Source organism: Diospyros lotus, chromosome 1 (assembly GCF_014633365.1).
Source record: "Diospyros lotus cultivar Yz01 chromosome 1, ASM1463336v1, whole genome shotgun sequence".
Lineage (NCBI taxonomy): Eukaryota > Viridiplantae > Streptophyta > Magnoliopsida > Ericales > Ebenaceae > Diospyros > Diospyros lotus.
This window is the reverse complement of record NC_068338.1, coordinates 39,048,122-39,069,827: the sequence shown is the minus strand read 5'-3', so window position 1 is coordinate 39,069,827 and position 21,706 is coordinate 39,048,122. Positions and strand designations below refer to the sequence as shown.

The 21,706-nt window shown below is 37.0% G+C and overlaps 1 protein-coding gene across 1 annotated transcript in view; it reads left to right on the top strand.

The window, feature by feature from the left end:
* LOC127805532 (phosphatidylinositol 4-kinase alpha 1) overlaps positions 1–21,706 on the top strand; it is a 48,299-nt gene that overhangs the window by 3,003 nt on the left and 23,590 nt on the right. The window contains exons 4-9 of the mRNA XM_052342294.1: positions 150–320; positions 483–641; positions 741–868; positions 1,053–1,359; positions 10,617–10,785; positions 10,993–11,210. Of these exons, the coding sequence (XP_052198254.1) occupies positions 150–320; positions 483–641; positions 741–868; positions 1,053–1,359; positions 10,617–10,785; positions 10,993–11,210 (1,152 nt within the window). The remainder of the gene's footprint in view (positions 1–149; positions 321–482; positions 642–740; positions 869–1,052; positions 1,360–10,616; positions 10,786–10,992; positions 11,211–21,706) is intronic.

Genomic DNA, 21,706 nt, shown 5'->3' with positions numbered 1-21,706 from the left:
ATATTAACTCCCAGATTAGGTTTTAAATCTTATAGTTCTAATAGTGTCTTACTTTTATCTTATTCGGAAAAATGACAAATGTTACCTTTTAGTTTTCTCAATTTGCTCAGCGTTATAAAAGCTGTTGCTTTCTTTGAAATTATCATAAGGATGGGAAGCAGAAGCAGCCGGTTCCTGCAATTCAGCTTAACATTATACGCTTGCTAGCTGATCTGAATGTAACTGTTAAAAAGCCTGAAGTAGTAGACATGATATTGCCACTATTCATTGAGAGTTTAGAAGAGGGTGATGCTTCAACTCCTGGCTTGTTACGATTACGAGTATGGAACTTTCACTTTATATGATAAATTAAGTATATCCATGTTTATGACATTTTATACTTGACTTTTTTTTTTCTTTAATGTTGTTAAACTTGAAAATATCTATCTCATGTTAATTGCTCTTTCGTAGTTTCTGAACCCATGCTTGTTGACCTCCTGCAGCTTCTTGATGCGGTTTCTCGCATTGCAACTTTAGGTTTTGAGAAGTCATACCGTGAAACTGTTGTTCTGATGACAAGGAGCTATTTGAACAAACTCTCAAGTGTTGGCTCAGCTGAAAGTAAAACCCAGGCACCAGAAGCCAATACTGAACGTGTTGAGGTATGCTAATTTTTTTTATACATGAGCACTATTTCAGAGCATCAAGTTCAGTGAAATTCATTATACTAAAGAGGATGCTCACTGGTTCAATCATTCTAGACTCTTCCTGCAGGATTTCTTTTAATTGCTAGTTCACTTTCCAATGCTAAATTGCGGGTAGACTATCGTCATCGTCTACTATCTTTGTGCTCGGATGTTGGATTGGCTGCAGAGTCTAAAAGTGGAAGGTGCACTTCTATCACATAGTGTGGTTGATGTTTTATCATGCTTTTATATTTTTAATCAATGTACTAATAGTTGTGCTGCTTTTGACTTTTTTTCTCTTTTTATGTTTTCCTTTCTGCTTTGATTTGATTATTCTGATCCGCCATATGTGTTTAACTCTTTCTCGACTTTGACATGCACCTACAGGAGTGGAGCGGATTTTCTTGGACCTCTGCTTCCTGCTGTTGCAGAAATATGTTCAGATTTTGTTCCTAGCGTAGATGTGGAGCCTTCACTTTTAAAGTTGTTTCGCAACCTTTGGTTCTATGTTGCTCTTTTTGGACTGGCCCCTCCCATACAGAAAAATCCATCTCCAACAAAGTCTGTTTCTACTACACTGAATAGTGTAGGGAGTATGGGTGCAATGGCCCTTCAAGCTGTGGGAGGACCATACATGTTTAATACTCAATGGTGTTCTGCTGTAGAGCGTATTTCTCAAGGGACCCCACCCCTTGTAAGTTTAATCAGCACAAGTGATTTTAGGTTCTGTTTAGCTCTTTACTTACTCTTCAGATCATTTCATTATTCATCATGTGATTGAAACTAACGTTCCATCCAGTTTGATAATTTTACTTGTGTACCTGCAGAACTAGGTTGGTGCTTGAAAGATTGATGTTCTCAAATTGATTTCATTATACTCTTGAATGTTTTTATGTTGTGGACATGCATACGTCTTATGTACTTGTTCTTTTAGTGGGGGTTATTTCATGTTGTAAGATAGGGATTTCAACTGTGATGGAGCAGGCTTCAAATAAAGCTGGGGGATTGTTAGTAATCTAGTGAATAGAACAACGAAAGGGCATGCATGGGCTTCTGCGTGGCTTGGGGTTATGCCTAATGTAGTGGCTTAATTTTGTGTTTTCAATTTACCCATTTATAGTTGATGTTTTTCTCTTTGTTTTTCTAGTTTACATAAGTGTCAGTTTGCTATTAAGTGGGTTTGCTCTAGCAGCACAGAAATTTTAACCACTCAGGGAAGGAGGCTGAAGTGGGGCAGAGGAGGACTTACAGAGCTTATGTCTAACAAACCCTTGGCTTTAGTTGGCAGTTTATTTTACTTTTGCACAATGTTCATCAGAAATCTCATTTTGCCATGTTGGAGCTGCAATTTCTGTTGATGCTCTGTTTGTCTATCAGTCTATGTACTCATGGGTGCATGTGCTTTTGTTGACTAATTCATAGATTTCTATGTGCCCACTGTTGATCATTATTGTTGGACAAGATTAGAAGATCCAAATGAAGAAGGATTCAAAGTTGAAAAGGAGTGTGATAGAGATTGAGGATAAAGCAAGAATCAGCACACAGTATAGTTTAAATTAGATAGATAATCCTAATTTTTTTTTTAGTTATATTTTAAGTTGTAAAGTTTGTTGTAAGTGTGGTATATCTCCTAAGTTTTAGGAGATGACTCACCCTAGTTTCTAGGGGATAGATTATCTAAATTTTTTTCTACTTTATAGGGGAAAAACTAGGATGTAACCTGTATTTATTCTCACACGCATTCAATAGAAATTAAGCAAGCATTCTTGTTCTCCTAAGCTTGTTTCATAGTGTATCAGAGCTACTGTTTCGATCATAAACAATAGTAACGAGTTAGTTGTTTCGATCATGGCCAAAACATACCAAAACCCTACCCTAACTAAAGCCTCAGCCACAAGCTCTCCAAGCACCCTTCCTCCATCTCCTTCTCCATCAAATTTTTCCACAACCCTTATTGATAATCACCTTCTACAAGTTACTCTAACACAAATTAAATGAGGGTAATTTTGGAGAGCGATTTTAATCGGTAATGCTGGTGATTAAAAGGCAAGCGTAAAGCAGACTATGTAACCGGTTCAGTCCCCACTCCACCAACTACGGTAGCCACCTATGGCATTTGGGAGGCAAAAAATTCTACTATCATGGCATGGTTAATCAACTCTATGGAGCTGAAAATTGGAAGAACATACGTACTCTACGAGACAACAAAGGAGATCTGGGATTCAGTTCAAGAGATGTATTCTGACCTGGAAAACTCCTCTCAAAGCTTTGAACTCAGGTCAACCATTAGAACAACAAAACAAGGTATGATCAGTTTGACTGAATATTTTAATATTTTGGTGGAATTATGGCATGAAATGGATATGTTTTATTCTGTCAGTTGGGAATGTCCAGCTGATAGTAACAAATACAACAAGATGGTAGAAAATGATCGTATCTTTGATTTTTTACGTAGCCTTAACCCTGATTTGGATGAAGTTAGGGGAAGGGTTTTGGGCACAAAGCCCTTACGCTTAGAGAAGTATTTGCAGAAGTAAGGAGGAAGGAAATCAGGCATAAAGTAATGCTCCAACACCTAAATAATCCTGTTTTAAATCATCAAAATTCGGCCCTTGCCTTTATCAAACAGGGAGATTTTCTATTTAAAAATCAAGGAAGGCAAAAAATGTTGTGTGACCATTGTAAGAAAGCCTACCACACAAAGGAGACTTGCTGGAAGATCCATGGCAAACTAGCAAATTGGAAGCCACGACGCCAGAAGGAAGCCCCAAGATCAGCTTATGCTGCAGAGGTGTCCAATGAAACCAGAAACAACCCAAGTTTGAATCTATCCGAAGATCAGATCCAAGCCTTATACAGGCTGCTCAATCAAGGTACAACCTAATCAACTTCACCTAATCCTCAGTCCACAACATCTATAGCCTTGCAAGGTAACTCTCAACACTATTCCTTAATTTCAAAGAGGCTTCCTAAGAATGCGTGGATAGTTGATACTGGCGCATCGTATCATATGTCAAATTCTGAATGTTTAATGACTGAGTATACACCTTGTAACTCCTCTATTGATATATCTACAGCCGATGGCACAACCTCCCCTGCCTTGGGAATTGGAACAATATGTATCTCAAAACTAAGGCTCAAATTTGTACCTATATGTTCCTGGTTTGGAACACAATTTACCATCAATTAGTAGAGTTACCAAGGATATGAACTGCAGTGTAATCTTTTACCCTTCCTATTGTTTATTTCAGGATCAAGTATTGGGGAGGATGATTGATAGTGCTAAGGCAATAGATGGTATTTTTCTATATGGCAAGGGATCTCCCAAATACCTCTTCAAATAAAGCTGTCCTAAATGAGACAACCAATGACAAAGTCTTGTTATGGCTTAAACGTTTAGGGCACCCTAGCTTTCCTTAAAATCCTTGTATACTGAAATTTTCATCAATAAAAAGGAAGTTTTTTCATGTGAACAGTGCACTCTTGTAAGACAACCTAGATCACACCATTCTATTCAACCATATAAGCCCTCAAAACCATTTTATTTGATACATAGTGATATTTGGGGTCCTTCTAAATGTCCTAATATCACTGGTTCTAGATGGTTTATAACCCTCATTGATGATCATTTTGAATATGTTTCAAACTTCTATTCAAATCCTTCGAACTGACAATGACTGAGAGTATTTTTCTCATGATTTCACAAACTATTTGGCCGAACGTGGTATTTTTCATCAAAGCTTTTGTCTATATACACCCCAACAAAATGGGGTGGCTGAAAGGAAAAATAGACATCTCCTAGAAGTGGTTAGAGCTATGATGTTTACTATCAATGTTCCTCATTTCTGTTGGGGAGAAGCTGTTCTTACAACAACTTATTTGATGAACCGTTTTCTTTCTAAATCCTTGCAATTCCAAACCCTTTGTACTTTATATCCAAATGCTCCCTATATATCTTCAATTGATCCTAAGGTATTTGTATGCATTGTGTATATTCACAACAATGCTCTCTCTTGAACTAGATTAGACCCCAAGGCTCACAATTGTATCTTTATTGGGTATTCTCCCTCCCAAAAGGGATACAAGTGCTATTCTCCTACCAATTGCAAATTCTTTGTGTCTATTGATGTCATTTTCTATGAGGATCTCCCATTTTATCCCTGTCACGCTTCTCATAAAGTAACTAATGATCTCCTTTCTGTTTTTCTTCTTGATCCTACACTGCTAGTATGTTCTCAGTGGGGAACATCCTCAGCATCACCTCGTGACAACACACTGACAGAACCCATTGAACCTATTGCCTTTAATTCCTCTAATTCTCATGCTTCTAATTCCTCTCTTGACTCTTAAGCATGAGATAACAGGTTCTAGCCCTCATTTTCCCCCACATACAACAGTTGACAAGCCTCTGTTTGTCTATTCTAGACGACCTAAAGGTCAACCTAAACCTCAGCAAAGTCAACTATCACTCCCAGATGCTAGTCCATCAGAGGAGAATATTGCTGCTCACAATATTGAGGGGACATGAGGAGACAATACTGACAGTAGTACTACATAGGGGGATGGTTTGGATTTGGTTGTTCCTATAGCTTTATGAAAAGGGGTAAGATCATGTGTCAAGTACCCTATTTCTAACCATTAAACGTATGCAAAATTATCTCCCCAGTTCAGAGAATTTGTTGCAAAAATTGACAGCATTGAAGTTCCAAAAAATATTCAAAGTGCCATGAGTGATCCTAAATGGAGAGTTGTTGTGATGGAAGAAATGAATGCCCTAGTGGGAAATAAGATTTGAGAGATTGTAACACTACCCCCAAACAAGGAATTAGTTGGATGTAAATGGGTATTTACTGTGAAACATAATGCAAATGGAAGTGTTGAAAGACATAAGGCTAGATTGGTTGCCCAAGACACAAACCTATGAGATTGATTATGAGGAGACATTTGCTCCGGTTGCCAAGTTGAATTCCATTTGGGTGTTAACTATCTGTTGCTGTGAACTTAGATTTTTCTCTATTTCAATTTGACATTAAAAATGCCTTCCTTAATGGTGATTTGGATGAGAAGATTTATATGAAGATTCTCCTAGGTTTTGAGCATGGAGTTGGCAGTGAAAATGTGTGTAAACTAAAAAGGTCCGTATACGGATTAAAATAGTCCCCAAGGGTTTGGTTCAAGAAGTTTGGCATGACTCTCGACCAATTAGGGTATAAACAAGGACAAGCTAGTCATACTTTATTTATAAAACTCACTGGAAATGGAAAGAAAGCTATATTAATTGTATATGTTGATGATATCATTGTGACAGGGGATGATTTATAGGAAATTGAAAACTTGAAGAAGCAATTGAAGACTGAATTTGAAGTATACATAGGAATCATGAGATATTTCCTAGGAATGGAAATGGCTCGGAGCAAAGAAGGCCTATTCATTTCACAACAGAAATATACACTTGATCTACTTAAGGATACATGAATGCTAGCTTGCAGACTTGGGACTCCCTTAGAAAAAGGCTGAAAAGTAGAAAAAGATGATGATACTCTGGTAGAAAAAGAAAGGTACCAAAGATAGGTTGGGAGATTGATTTATCTATCACTTACTAGGCTAGACATAGCCTATGTCGTAAGTGTAATCAGTTAGTACATGCATTCTCCTACTCAAAGGCACATGAAGGCTGTGTTTCATGTCTTAAGATACCTTAAAGGGACATTTGGGAAGGGATTAATGTTCCAAAAAACTACAAAAAGGGGAATTGAGGGCTTTGTTGATGCAGATTGGGTAGGTTCTAGAGAGGACAGCTGGTTAGGGTATTGTACCAAGGTATGGGGAAATGTGGTTACATGGAGGAGTAAGAAGCAATCGGTGGTGGCTCGCAACAGTGCTGAAGTAGAATTCTGAGTCATAGCTCAAGGAATTTGTGAGGTAATCTGGTTAGAAAGGCTAATGGAAGACTTGGGGATACCTTTATCTTAACCAACAAAGGTATTTAGTGATAGCAAATAAGCTATTAGTATTGTGAAAAATCCGGTTCAGCATGACCGGATAAAACATGTGAGAATAAATTGAAGTTTCATAAAGAGGGAGATTGAAGAAGGAGTGATAAGTTTATCCTATATTCCTTCCACTAATCAAGTATTCACAAAAGCTGTTACAAGACCAGGGTTTGAATCCTTAATTGGCAAGTTGGGAATGACTTGTATCTATTCTCCAACTTGAGGGGGAGTGTTGGACAAGATTAGAAGATCTAAATGAAGAAGGATTCAAAGTTAAAAAGGACTGTGATAGAGGTTGAGGATTAAGGAAGAATCGACACACAAGTATAGTTTAAATTAGATAGATAATCCTAAAGTTTTTTTGAGTCATATTTTAAGTTATAAAGTTTACTATAAAGTGTGGTATATCTCCTAAGTTTTAGGAGATGACTCACCCTAGTTTCTAGGGGATAGATTACCTAAATTTTCTCCTACTTTATAGGAGAAAAACTAGGATGTGACCTGTATTTATTCTCACATGCGTTCAATAGAAATTAAGCAAGCATTCATGTTCTCCTAAGCTTGTTTCAATTATAATATATATTGAGTGGGAAGATACAATTTTTCATGATTGTGCCATGGAAATTTTCTCTTAAAGAATTGGCCCCCTATCTAACAACTTAAGCCTTTAGATGAGATGATTGTTAACAATACAACATATGGTATCAAAGCAGGCAAAGGTCCTCAGTTCAAATCTTATTGCTAGTCCAATAGTCAAATAGTTGCATATGTTTGGACCAATTGTGTAGTGAAGCTTAGCCACACATTAGGAGGCATGTTGAGAGTTAAAATAATAATATAAAGGGTAAATTACACCCAACCAAGGTTGTTAAAATCGTAAAATCGTAAGAGGATTTTCGACATGTAAAATCGTAAAATCGAGTGCGATTCAACTTCTAAATCGTAAAATCCTAAGGGTTTTTCGGTACAAAAAATCGTAAAATTGTACTCGTAAAATCGAGAGTTTAACAACCATGCACCCAACACCCTTGAGGTTTGGGGAAAAGATGACAACATCCTTGACATTGAGAAATGATAGTGATCTCTCTTGACTTTACAACTCCTGCTACATTTTTCCCCTGTCATTGTTAAAATTGTTAATATGAAGAAAATGCCATCACATTTTATCTCCTTCTCCCTTTATCCTCTTCCTATGTCCAATGAACTGGCTAGAATTCAATAGTTTGTTGATCTCTTTTACTCTTTTTGGTTCGACAATGGCTAAACCATCTCATAATTGGAGAGAAAAAGACCAACAAAGAAACGGATTTCAGTTAGCTTGCCATACGAGGAGAAGGGAGGAAGAGGGAGAGAAAAACGTGAGGGTATTTTCGTTGTGTTAAAAATTTTTAATATCTAGGAAGTAACGGTAGGGGAGAAAGGTGTAGCTAGAGTTGTAAAGTTAGAGGAGGTATTTATCATTTCTCAAATGTTAGGGGAGTGGCTTTTTATCAAACCTCAGGGGTTAATTTACCCTAATATAAAATATAACTCTTTATCTAACAATTTAAGTTTTTAAATGAGATGGTGATTAACAATTCTAAAGTGCCTAATGGAAATATATTGAGATAGACAAAATGGATTTTCAAATAGTGTTTATGGATTTACAAAGAGATTATGACAGAGTTTCATGAGATGTCTTATGGAGGATCTCAAAGAATAAAGGAATTCTAATTGATAGCATATAAATTATTAAAGGCATGTATCATAGAGTAGAAATATGTGTCACAACATGTGAAGGAGATATTGAGGATTTTTGAATTACAATTGGATTAGTTCAAGGATTTGCATTAATCCCTCGTCTTTTCCCTAGTAATGGATGAACTCACTAAGGTACCTTGGGTTTATGTTATTTGTAGATATCATTGTCTTAATGGATGAGACAAAAGGTGTAGATTTGCTTGAAATATGGAGGAACACTTTAGAATCGAGAGGTTTTAAATTAAGTAGATTGAAAATAGAGTATATAGAATGTAAGTTTAGTAAAAAATACAAGTGTGGATGATCTAACGGTAAAATTTAATGATCAAGTCGTCCCAAGAAAATACAAATTCATATATCTTGGATTGATCATTCAAAAAGATGTGGAAATTAATGAGGATGTTACTAATAGAAGTAGGGCATGATGATTGAAATGAAAAAGTGCATCTGCGATGTGGAGATTAACGAGGATGTTACTAATAGAAGTAGGGCATTATGATTGAAATGAAAAAGTGCATCTGACTTTTTATTTGATAGAAAAATTCCATTAGACCTAGAAGGAAAACTTTATAAGCCAATTGTATGATTATCTTTGTTGTATGACATAGAATGTTTGGCAGTAAATCACCAATATATGCAACATATGAGCATAATGAACATATTATAATGGATATTGACCATACAAGAAATGACAAAATTAGAAATGAGGTTATTTATAATAAGGTAGGAATGGCTACAATTGAAGATAAGATACATGAGATTTGAGACATGATTACGGGGGTTTTGTCATAGGAGGAGAAGACCAATAGAGACTCCCATGGGTAGAGGTAGATTGAGAAAAACTTGGTGAAAGACTTTTAGGCATATTATGAGATACAAGTGCTTTACATATGATAATACTAGAAATGATGGGTGAGTTAGGATTTATGTAGCTAACCTCGTATTGTGGGATGGCTTTGATATGTTGTTATATTGATGATACGACCTTAAAATGTTTGGGGCTCTGTATAGTTTCCTGTTGTAATCTTGAGAGTAGCACACTAAACCGAAGCAGAATAAAGAAATATAAGGTGAACCTAATGCATAACGATGCTCCTGCATTGTAGGCTTTGGGGAAAGGTAAGGCAATTGTACGTAGCCTTACCTTTGCTTAGTAAGGAGGGTTGTTTCTTGAAACCTCCTGTTGTGCCAAGGCTCACCTATAAAAATAAATAAATAAATAACAAAAAATAAAGAAGCACTTATTTGCAAATGTGTGTAGCTTGCTAGTCAGTTTGTACAAAGTTTAGTTCTCTACCAACTAGTGGAGTGTGATCCTGTATAAGTACACAATTATTTGGAAACAACTGTATTTGAGGAAACAGTATGGATCCTGCTCAACTAAACACACAAATTGTGAAGGAAAGCAATGACATGTCTTTTAGATTTTCCTTCTGGTCACTTAATGTCAGGTTATGATTCATTAGATCGTGTTGACCATGGCATGTGCCATGGCTATAGACATGGGGTATGGGCACAAGACAATATATAGATTAGCTGACTTTATTAAAATGATAATTTTAGAAGACTAATGATTTTGATCAATTCTGGTATCAATGGTGCTAGAGGAAGACTAAAGAAACTTGGTGGGAAACTTGTAGGAATGGTATGTGATATATTGGCTTGGTAGAAGATATGGTTATGGTCCTTCCGGATGGATAGAGACAATTGGTGAGCCAGAATCAATTTATAATTTTGTGGGGAACTCTTGGGCTTGGAATGGCATATATCGACCTTATAGAAGGTATGGTCATGGATAGAGATAATAGGTGCTAGAATCAATGAAGCCGGTCCCACCTAGTGGAATTAAGACTTGCATTCTTGTTATTGCCATCTTCTTTCTGTAACTGACATATGTTACAGTTTTTTATGCCTTCTGATTTTGTCTCTCTTGTACTAGCTGGACTTGTTTCAGGAATGTCTACAACAGCAGTTTTTTTTGTTCTTCTGTTTTCCTGAAATTTTTCATTATTCTCCTTTAAACATTGGTTGCGAGGTGTCTAATAACAGGGATTTCATAAAGTGTACCTGTAAAATCATCACTAAAACTCTAGTGTTTTAAAACGTGATACACGGTATTGTTTCTGCTGGTATTGTAAAAATACTTTGACAATCCGTATTGATTATATTAGTAAATGTACAACTTGTGATTTTGAGGAAACAATCTGTTTCACTCCAGGTTGTTAGTTCTGTGAAATGGCTTGAAGATGAATTAGAACTTAATGCTCTTCATAATCCTGGTAGCCGTAGAGGAAGTGGCAATGAGAAAGCTGCTGTAACCCAAAGAACTGCTCTTTCTGCTGCTTTAGGAGGGCGAGTAGAGGTTCCTGCAATGAGTAGCATTTCAGGTTGGTAAATTCCTGGGTATTTATGCATGCAACAGGTGCATATTTCTTTATATTGTGGTTGTTTCTTTAGATATTGGGCAAAGATTGTGGTTTTGAACTTCACTTGATAGGCTTGCTTTTATCAATATCTTAAATTGAACTCATAAAAGAAAACCTTAGATTAAATTGTGTCTGAAACATTAGCTTCTGTCTTTATTCCTTCTGCAGGTGTGAAGGCAACTTACCTCCTTGCAGTGGCTTTTCTTGAGATAATTCGATTTAGCAGCAATGGTGGTATTCTTAATGGTGATCCTAGTTTCACTGATTCTAGAAGTGCCTTCAGCTGTGTGTTTGAGTACCTTAAAACTCCAAATCTCATGCCAGCTGTCTTCCAGTGCTTGACTGCAATTGTCCACCAGGCTTTTGAAGCAGCAGTATCGTGGCTGGTAGGCTTGTTACTACTTACTAATGGCTTGCTTCTTTTATTTCTTTATTTTTCTCGGAGTAAATTGATCGTACACCGCTTGAGCTTTGGGCCTGTTGGCTTGGACACCCCCTGAACTTTATTTTTTTGCCAAATCGGTTTCTAAGCTTTCTTGAAATGACCATAACACCTCCTCCTTTACTAACGACATTAGGTAAATTGACTGTACCATACACCCCTTGTACTTTGAAGCTCTGGCTTAGACACCCCGGCACTTTATATTTTGCCAAATCAAATATAAACTTTCCTGAAATGGCCACAACATTCCATCTGTAATAAGCAACGTTAATTGAACTAAAATTAGGTTAAATTTATACCTAATCTCTGTTTAATTAAGTTAAATTAGAACACATTTAATACAAAATTAAAAAATAAAATGTACCAAACACCATCTCTGGGGGATGGTATTGATTCCAGGAACCACAGAGAGAGAGAGAGAGAGAGAGAGAGAGGGAGTAGAAGAAGAAGACAACCAGCTATTGAGGATGGATTCCAACAAACTCATTGGCAGATGACTTTCTTTTTAATTTTTTTGAACTTTGTTTTTTATTTTCTATTAATTAAATAGAGAGTAAGGATAATTTAACTTAATTTTAGTTTAATTAACATTGTTTATAATAAAGGGGTGTCATGGCCATTTTGGGAAAGTTCAGGGACCAAAAACCCAAAATATAGGGTATTTACAGGTAATTTGCCTTTTTTCTTATTAATGCTCTTGTTATTGCCATCTTTCATGAAAGTTTATACTCAGATTATAAGCTTAATTTGTTTTAAGTCTTTTGTCCTTAGCTACTTAACATTTAAAAAGTCACGAGTTGGACCAAATTTTCTCTCATTAAAAGAAGTTTGTGCTCGGTGTGGGATGATTGTGACTCAAATATATGTCTACTTTTCAACAGTTTATTCCTTCAGTCAGAATCTGTACAAATAGAGTTAAAAACTATTTTATCTTTTACCAAATGGCATTCTTGGCGAAGTTTGTTGTAAACACCAGACTGTAGATCTGATCCTTATAGAGTGAAATGGCAGCAGGCAGCTAATTAAATTAGCAACTGCTTGCTGATGGATGTTGTCTTCAATTGCCTAGGGGAATTGATCACCTTTTTGTGGGAAACCTAAACAGACAGAACACTATTTGCAGCAGAAGGTTATGCCAATAGCTTGCCAGCCCCCCCCCCCCCCCCCCCCCCTCTTTTTTGGAATAAATAACTACTCTGAGGATGGCGTGCTACTTTCTTTATGTTGATCTTCTTTCATAAGGACCAAGAAATGAGTAGGCTTTTTTTCTTCAGTGTGAACCAACTTGAAAATTGAAAATTACCTGCATAATACAACAACAACATATCTATCCTTTATCCCACTATATGGGGTCGGCTACATGAATTCTAGACTTCTATGTGGGTTACGTCCCAACAAATAGTTTGTCTAGAATTCATATTTGGATCCAACTAAGTTTTATGCTGGTTGTCGACTACCTAACGCAACCCTCCTCCTTTATCCGGGCTTGGGACCGGCAGTGGATAACATCCCCTGGCAGAGTAATAATGAAAATTACCTGCATAATAAGAAGGAAAAAAAATCCTTGAGTTTGTTTGGGTGCCTAAGAAGCATGGATGAGGACATTGAATATAAACAGATATGGCAGGGACATTGCCCATATGAGTTTTCAACTAATTAGAAAACAATAATAATATGGTATGGACATTCAAATAAGTGTATAGTTTATATATACAAATAATAACTATTGCTTCATTTATTTTATATACAAATACATTTAGAATTTATTATATGAAGACGATGAGAAATATTAGATGTATTTGTAAAATGAATGAAAAACCGGTTATTGTTTTAGGAGTATAAAAAATGTCCAATTGAAGCTTCATGTTTGCCGCCTAGTTTGGCAAAAATTCATTTTCTATCTTTGTGTCTGAAGATATTTCTTAAACCTACCTCTGTTGCTTCTTTCATGTTTGTCCCTCTTATGAAAGTTATAATCATTATATTTCTTTTCTATTTTAAGAAATATAATGATTATAATGAAATAAGTCATCTTTATTGCTTCTACTTGTTTCTAGGGACACATTAAAGATTTTGATAAATTAATTTCAGTCTTTAGTTATAGAATTTTTGTTCCATTATTACTTTTATAAAGGCATCAAAATTTAAAGTTTTAAGAAAAAAATTTAAAGCAAAAATTAGGGATACATATTTCAATGTATGCCCACTAATAACTAAAACAATAATTCATTAAATTAGAAATATATCTAGAAGCAAATTTTACTATGACCACTATTTTTTTTTTTTTTTTGTTATTAGTATTTGTTGGTCCCTTAGGGGTATGGCCACTCAAGAGAGGGGGGTGAATTGAGTGATTAAAATTTTTCTTAATTTTAATAAATATTCTCGATTAATGATTTTATTGAAAAATATATATTTGATAAATATAATAAATTATATTTGAGATTAATAATAAATGTAAGCCACAAGATATAATAAAAATAAATACAATGAGGCACAAGACAATTTATAATGGTTTGGTGTCTTCACATACATCTAGTCCACTCTTCTAAGATTTAACCACCCTTGGGGTTCCACTAAAATAATTTCACCAAGGTTTCCACACTAGTTCACCTTGGAAACTAGATACACACCTAGATTACAACGGATTTTAGGCAATCACTACACTAAGGTTTTCTTTCTAGCTTGTCTTGGAAACTAGATTCACCTAGATTTTAATGGTTCTAGGAAACCTATACAATCCACAATAGTAATTTAAATGTTACAAATAATTTGTTCACACTTGGACACAAATAAGCAATTAAGAACAAATTATACAAGGCAATAATATTTAAATAAATAAATAAATTTGTAACCTTAAATGGAGAAGTTTGGATTTGTTGTAGAAGACTTGAAGAACTTTTCTCCTCTTGCCTTGTGGCTCTTCGGTGGATGTGCAATAATATTTCGAGAGCCTTGGATTGCTTGGATACTCTGCTTGAGAGTGTTCGGGTGTTTTGGATATGCAATGAAAGTACTTGGATACTCAAAAAATGAGTTTGGGGGGTATTTATAAGCATTTTAGCCACTAAAGAAAGGGTTAATATGAAGTTTGAAATTCAAAACATGTTTAGGCTTTCTCTAACAATAAGAAAACATGTCTCACCTTTAATTCAAAATAAATTTACTTTTTGCATAAGAAATCAAGACTTAAAAATTCAAATATAAGCTTTTGAGACATAAATGATTAAAATAAAAAAACATGTCAAAAAGCAATCTCCTTTAATTCAAAATAAATTTAATTTTTGTATGAGTAAGAGAAAATATATCTAAAAACAATTCTCCTTTAATTCAAAATTTGAAAATTCAAATATAACTTTTGAGACATAAATGATTATGTCCAGCTCTAAAATGAGCTGGAGTTGAATCGGAATTTTTGAGAAATTTCGTTAGAACAGAGTTTTAGGGAGAGAGAAGAGAGAGATAGAGAGATGAGAGAAGAGAATTGAGAAAGAAGAGAGTTGTTATTTCATTCCAAAAATTGCCTTTTTGTTTCAGCCTTCCTCTATTTATTCATAGGTAGGTAGGTTAGTTAGTTCTAACCCCCTCTCCCGCCTTCCATTCTCCTTCTACTTATTACAATAATACCCCTCAAGTCCTAACAATTCCCCCCCCCCCCGATGAATTAATTATTATCCTCAAGAATTTAGAGCAAGCTGATAGCATGGGGAAATCTTGTCAACACATCTAGCAGGTATTCCCAAGTCGACTGGTCTGGCGGTAAATGAGACCATCGAATCAACACTTGAGTAATAAGGGTAGTTCCTCTATAGATCACCCTTTTATCTAGAATTGCCTGAGGTTCAATGGGCTCTTTTGATTCCTCCTCTATAAGTGGTAAGACAGCAGGTGATAGGCCTTCATTTCCTTCCTCTACTGGTGGCAGTGAAATCCCATTAGTGGCTATTACTCTAGCCTTTTTTAATAAAGATACGTGAAATATCGAATGTTTTCTCATATCTTCTGGTAGTTGCAACCGATAGGCCACCTCCCTACCTTCTCTACAACTGCATAAGGCCCAAAATATTTTGGATTGAATTTGCATACTGCTCTCTTAGTAAAAGCAGGCTGCAAAAATCTTCTGACCTTCAAAAACACTGCAACCCCCACATTGAACTTCTGCTCACTTCTCTTTTTATTTGCATAGTGAACCATCCTACTCTTGACAGTTGCTAATTCCCTTTTAAGCTCTGCTAAGACTTCTCTTCTTTTCTGAAAGTATTGTTCTACATCTATCATTGTAGCAGTAGAACTGGAAATGGTAGGAAGTAATGGTGGATTGTACCCAAACACAGCTTCAAAAGGGGTTCGTTTAATAGCTGTATGATATGTAGAATTGTACTACCATTGAGCAAGTGATAGCCAACAGTGCCTACTCCTAGGCCTAGCAAAACACATACAACGAAGGTAGGCATCTAAACACTGATTTACTCTCTCCGTTTGTCCGTCCATTTCCGAATGATATACTGTAGATAAGTGTAGACCCACTCCCAAATTCTTGAATAATTCCTGCCAAAATTTACTGGTGAATATCTTGTCTCTATCGGACACAATGGTCTTGGGAATTCCATGAATTTTAAAGACTGAATCCATCAATAATTTGGTAACTTCTGAAGCTGTAAAGGGGTGTGTCAAACTGAGGAAATGAGCAAACTTAGTTAAACGGTCCACAATCACTAAAATTGTATCCTTGCCTTCTGATTTTGGTAAGCCTTCTATGAAATCCATTGAGATGTCCTCCCATGCTTGATCTGGAATTGGTAGTGGCTGTAATAACCCTGGTAGAGCTACTGTTTCATGCTTGCATCTTTGGCACACTTCACATTCCAGCACATATTTCACCACTGTTTTTTTTAATCCTGGCCAATAGAAAAAACGTCTTACCTGATGATAAGTGGCTCTTACCCCAGAATGTTCGCCTACTGCTGATTCGTGCATGGCCCTCAAAATCTGTAACTTCAGCTGGTCATCCACCCCTACCACAATTCGTCCTTTGAACCAAATGAGTCCGCCAACAAGGTATAGCCCTGCTGTCCGTTAGTCGTTATTGCTAACTACTGTAACAATGTCTGCAACTAAGGTGTCTGGTCATAGCTCCTCACCACTTCCTTCACCCATTCGGGAGTTACAGCTGATATGGCTTGGCATACCCCTTTTTCCTCTCTTCTGGACAGCGCATCTGCCACCAAATTCTCCTTTCCTCTTCGGTATTGGATTGTATAATCCAATCCCAAGAATTTAGAAACTCCTTTCCTCTGTAAATGAGTGTGTAACCGCTGTTGAAGCAGAAATTGAAGGCTTTCGTGGTCTGTTTTAATCACAAACTGATTATTCTCCAAGTAATGGCGCCACTTTTCAACAGCTACCAAGACTGCTATCAACTCTTTATCATACACACTTAAGCCTAGATGTTTAGGAGCTAAACCTTGGCTTATGTAAGCCAAAGGTTTCCCTTCTTGCATGAGGACAACACCCACTCCACTATCACACGCATCTGTTTCAACAACAAACTGTTTTGAGAAATCTGGAAGAGCTAAAACAGGGGCTTGAGTCATGGCCTATTTAAGGATTCCAAAGGCTGCTTCAGCTTTAGGATTCCAACGGAAATTGTCCTTCCGCAATAGCTCTGTCAAAGGCCGACTAATCACTCCATAATTTTTGACAAATTTTCTATAATATCCGGTCAAACCCAAAAAAACCCCTTAACTCCTTCCCATTCTTAGGCCGTGGCCAATTTACCATTGCCTCTATTTTTTTAGGATCTGTACTCACCCCCTTAGCTGAAATTACATGGCCTAGATATTCCACCTCTCCTCGAGCAAATGTACACTTAGACATCTTGACATATAATTGATGAATTCGCAAGACCTCAAAAGTGGTTCAGACGGTGAGATAGGTGGGTTTGTAGGGTTGGGCTGTACATAAGAATATCGTCAAAGAAAACAAGTATAAATTTGCGAAGGTATGGACTGAAAATCTGGTTCATTAAAGCTTGAAAAGTGGCAGGAGCGCTTGTCAAACCGAAGGGGCATGACAGTGAATTCATAAAGCCCTTGGTGTGTTCTGAAAGCAGTTTTAGGGATATCGGCTGGTCTCATCCTAATTTGGTGATAACTAGCCCGTAAATCTAGTTTAGAGAAGATGGCAGCTCCATTGAGTTCATCTAATAAATCCTCAATGATAGGAATAGGAAATTTATTCTTTATAATAAGGGAATTGAGCTGCCTATAGTCTATACAAAATCTCCAAGTGCCATCTTTTTTCTTGACAAGAAGGACTGGAGAGGCAAAGGGACTTTGGGTAGGTTGTATGATTGAATTAATTAGCATGTGCTTTACCTGTTTCTCAATTCCAGTTTTCTGGGCAAGGGTTATAGCGGTATGAACGAATATTTACAGGTTCTGCATTTGGTTTAAGATGGATAGCATGGTCTAAAGGTCTTGGAATTCATGCAAAAATAAGTGCAAGGGATCATAAGTGTTTACCTCTGTTAGTAGTTGCATTGTAGCTGCTGTTCCCGTAGATTGTGGTTTGTCCCCTTCTTCCTCCTCATTCTCCATTGCATGAATAGAGTATAATTCTGCAATCTGCTCACTTTTCCGGTTTATTAGCTTGTGTAACCTCCTTCCTGATATTACTTTGCATTCCCCTTGATCTAGGCTTCCCATCAGCTTTTGGCCTTCAACCTCCACTGTCACCTCCAGCTTCTTGAAATCAAAGATTAGAGGGCTTACATTCTTCATCCAATCTACCCCAGCACGATATCACACCCTCCTAACTCCAAGACCCTGAAGTCCGCCACAAACTCTACTCCTTGCATTACCCACTTGAAATTCAAACATTTATGGTTGTTGTACATTCAGTCCCCATTAGCGACTGTCACTGATAGTGGGTTGGTTTTGGTCATTTCACACTTGAGATCTTGGGCTGTTTTCTTGTTCACAAAACTATGGGTGCTTTCGCTGTCAATCAACACTGCTAACCTTCGTCTTCCCACCTATCCTTTAACTTGTATGATTTTCCTCGTAGGACCCCCTTTCAACACATGAAAGGAGATTTGTCCTCCATGATCTTCTGCTCTTCCCCAGCATGGGGCTCTTCCTCTGTATCTTCTTCTTCTGCCTTTTCATCATCGGAAGCCTCCATCTTCAACATTAACTTCCTACATTGATGGCCAGGTCCATATTTTTCCCCACATTTGAAGCATAGGCCTAATTGGCGCCTCTGCTCCAATGTCGTATTCTTGCTTGTTCCTATTCCATTTCCACTCTTGACGCCTCCTTGGTTTGTTCCTCCCACACTCGGTTTGAAACTACTTCCTCCGGAAGGAGTTCCCCCTTTATTGACAGGCCGACCCTCCTTGTGGCCATGGCCTATTCTTCTTGAATATTGCCTCCCATGTTACTTCTTGGAGACGTGCTTTTTCTGCTGCTTGTCTTACTGACACTGGCCCCAACATCTTTACTACGGATCGTAAATCGTCTCTGAGTTCGCTGATGAAACTCGAGACGAAGTAGGACTCGAGCAAGCTCAGATGAGCTGCTCCTATCAATGCCTTTAATTCCTCGAATCGCCTCAGATAATCTTCGACCGATCCTTGCTGTTTCAATTCGTTAAATTCTTCAACTGTGTTCACTAGATTTCGTTCGCCAAAACGACCACACAGTTCGTTGGCAAAATTGGTCCACGACACCCATCCCCCTTCTAATTGCCTCCAACTCTGGTACCAGGCATCCGCGATATCATCCAAATAGGCTGCTGCCATCGTCACCCTTTGTTCTTCTCCTATCCAGTACAATTCAAAGAATCTTTCACAGCGTCGTACCCACTAGAGTGGTTTAGATCCATCGAAGACTGAAATTTCCAATCTTGGCGTTGGTGGGTGTCCCCCATCCAATCTTGGCCCAGAATTCCTGCCATGGATTTCACGTTCCCATGCAGTCCTTTCCTCCGTTCCCCTCGGGCTCTTGGTCTCGGTAATATTCCATCACCCCTTACAGTCTGTCTCCATTCTTGGAACAGACTCTTCTTGCGATCAGAATTGTGGCCATGTCGACATGATCGCAAACGTGCGATCTATCTTTTGTCCATAAAAGTCAGCCCATTCTTGACCATTTTCCAGTTCTCGTATACTGTCTTTGATGGCAGCTAAATCTTCCCTCTGGATCGCCATATCCTCCCTTTGGATTGCCATGTCTTCTCTGTTGGGCCCTCACATTTTCTTGCGTCTGGCCCGTTAATCCATCAATATTCTCCAAGCGAAGCTCTAGTTGTTTTAGGCGTGTTCCTTCTGCCATGCCTTCGTGGTTGCTGAATCGGACCTTCCGTCACCTTCTAATCGCGCGCCAAAAGCCATCGAAGAAGGCTTAGCTTTGATACCACTTGTCCAGCCCTAAAATGGGCTGGAGTTGAATTGGAATTTTTGGGAAATTCGTTAGAACAGAGTTTTAGGGAGAGAGAAGAGAGAGATAGAGAGACAAGAGAAGAGAATTGAGAAAGAAGAGAGTTGTTATTTCATTCCAAAAACTGTCTTTCTGTTTCAGCCTTCCCCTATTTATTCATAGGTAGGTAGATTAGTTAGTTCTAACCCCCTCTCCCGCCTTCCATTCTCCTTCTACTTATTACAATAATACCCCTCAAGTCCTAACAGATTAAAACACGAAAACATGTCTAAAAGCAATTATCTTTTAATTCAAAATAAATTTACTTTTTGCACGAGTAAGAAAAAATATTTATATCATATTTTTTTTTTTGTTAATAATCAAAATTTAATTAATATGAACAAGTTGGCTAAACAGTATTGTTGCTCTTACTATCTTTTTTTTACCTTCATGTACGAACTAGAAACTAAAATAGAATATTTGTTTGCCCCTTGCCAAAAGGGGGGGTATTTGATGATATGATTATAAGGCTTGAGTGAAGAGGGGGGAATGATAAAAAAGGGGAGTATTAAACTAAATGTTGTGCTAAGATTTGAGGGTTTCCCCAAGTCCTGATAGCTATTTCTGGAAGCTTTATTCATAAATAAGTCTAGTTCATATTGTTTTATTTTATAAATGTTTTCAATTTATTTTGTCTTAATTTTATTCTTGGATAGAATGTACACCTAAGCTTAAATACTTAGGTTGAATCGAACTTAGGAAAAATATTCCTCGTTAGAATGCATTAAACCATAGGCAATTCTTTTATACAAGAGGTATCCTACTTATGTTAGAATTCTACTTAGCTACAACACTGAAAATATTTTCAGATTCTAAGATATATACACTGTTATCTCTATTATTAAGGAACTTATCTTCTTATCTCCTATAATTCCTCCAGCTTATCCAGAGACTTCTTCCGCATTATCTTGTCTTCATTATCCGCATTGCTCGGCTTCATCTCTATCTCTAGTTGCATACCTTGTTGATGTCCTCATCTTCTCACACGGATTCTCAACAATTCTAATTTGAGTAATAGATATGCATATATTCCTGCTTTGGACAAGCACACCTTACAAGTGTGCAAGAAATGTTTGGTCCTACGTAGACTAAACATAGCAGGGCTTGTTTTGGATGAGCTTTTGATATGTTTTCTAAGCATTCAATGAACGTTAGTATTTGATATCAGATGATGCCTTCCGAGAAGCTTGTTTTGGATGAGCTTTTGATATGTTTTCTAAGCATTCAATGAAGGTTAGTATTTGATATCAGATGATGCCTTCTGAGAAGTGTGCATGCTTCTTGGATTAGTCTTTCTGAAAGCTTCATAGGTGTGATGTCTTGTTAGATGTGGTACTAAGGTCCTAAAATTAATAGTATCAACTGAAGGCATTTGATAAATTAATAGTATTTAATTCTATTATTTGATTTTTCTAATTTGTACTTGTCAGAATGCAATTCTACATTGGTAGTTTATTGGGAAGGTCTTGGCTCTTGGGTATATTACTTGGTCTCATGAACCTGTAAATCAGCTTCAGCTAGCATTTTTTTAGTGAGATTCATAGTGTTGCAAGTGATGTCAAAGCCAACCTAAAAACTAGTATCAAGTGGGTGCTTCACCCATAGTGTTACGAGTGATATTTGAGCTAACTCAGGACAACTATTGAGCTGATGTAGACCTAGAAAATGTTCCAAGCTGACTTAGGTTAGATTGAGATCTGAGGTTTTTGTCTTGGTGAGGACACTAGGAATTAGGGGAGTATTTCACAACCAATTCCACATTAGTAATCTTCTAGGGAGGCCATGAATACATCACTTGGTTTTGGGAAGTCATATGTCACCTTCAATTTGCTTCTTTGGCTGAGGACTTGTGGTATCACAATATTAGATTTACTTATTGAAGGAAGAACTTAATGTGTTTGGACATTTGTTTATATCTCTGCTCAGTTTCTGATTGAAGCACCCAGTTCTATTTCTTTTA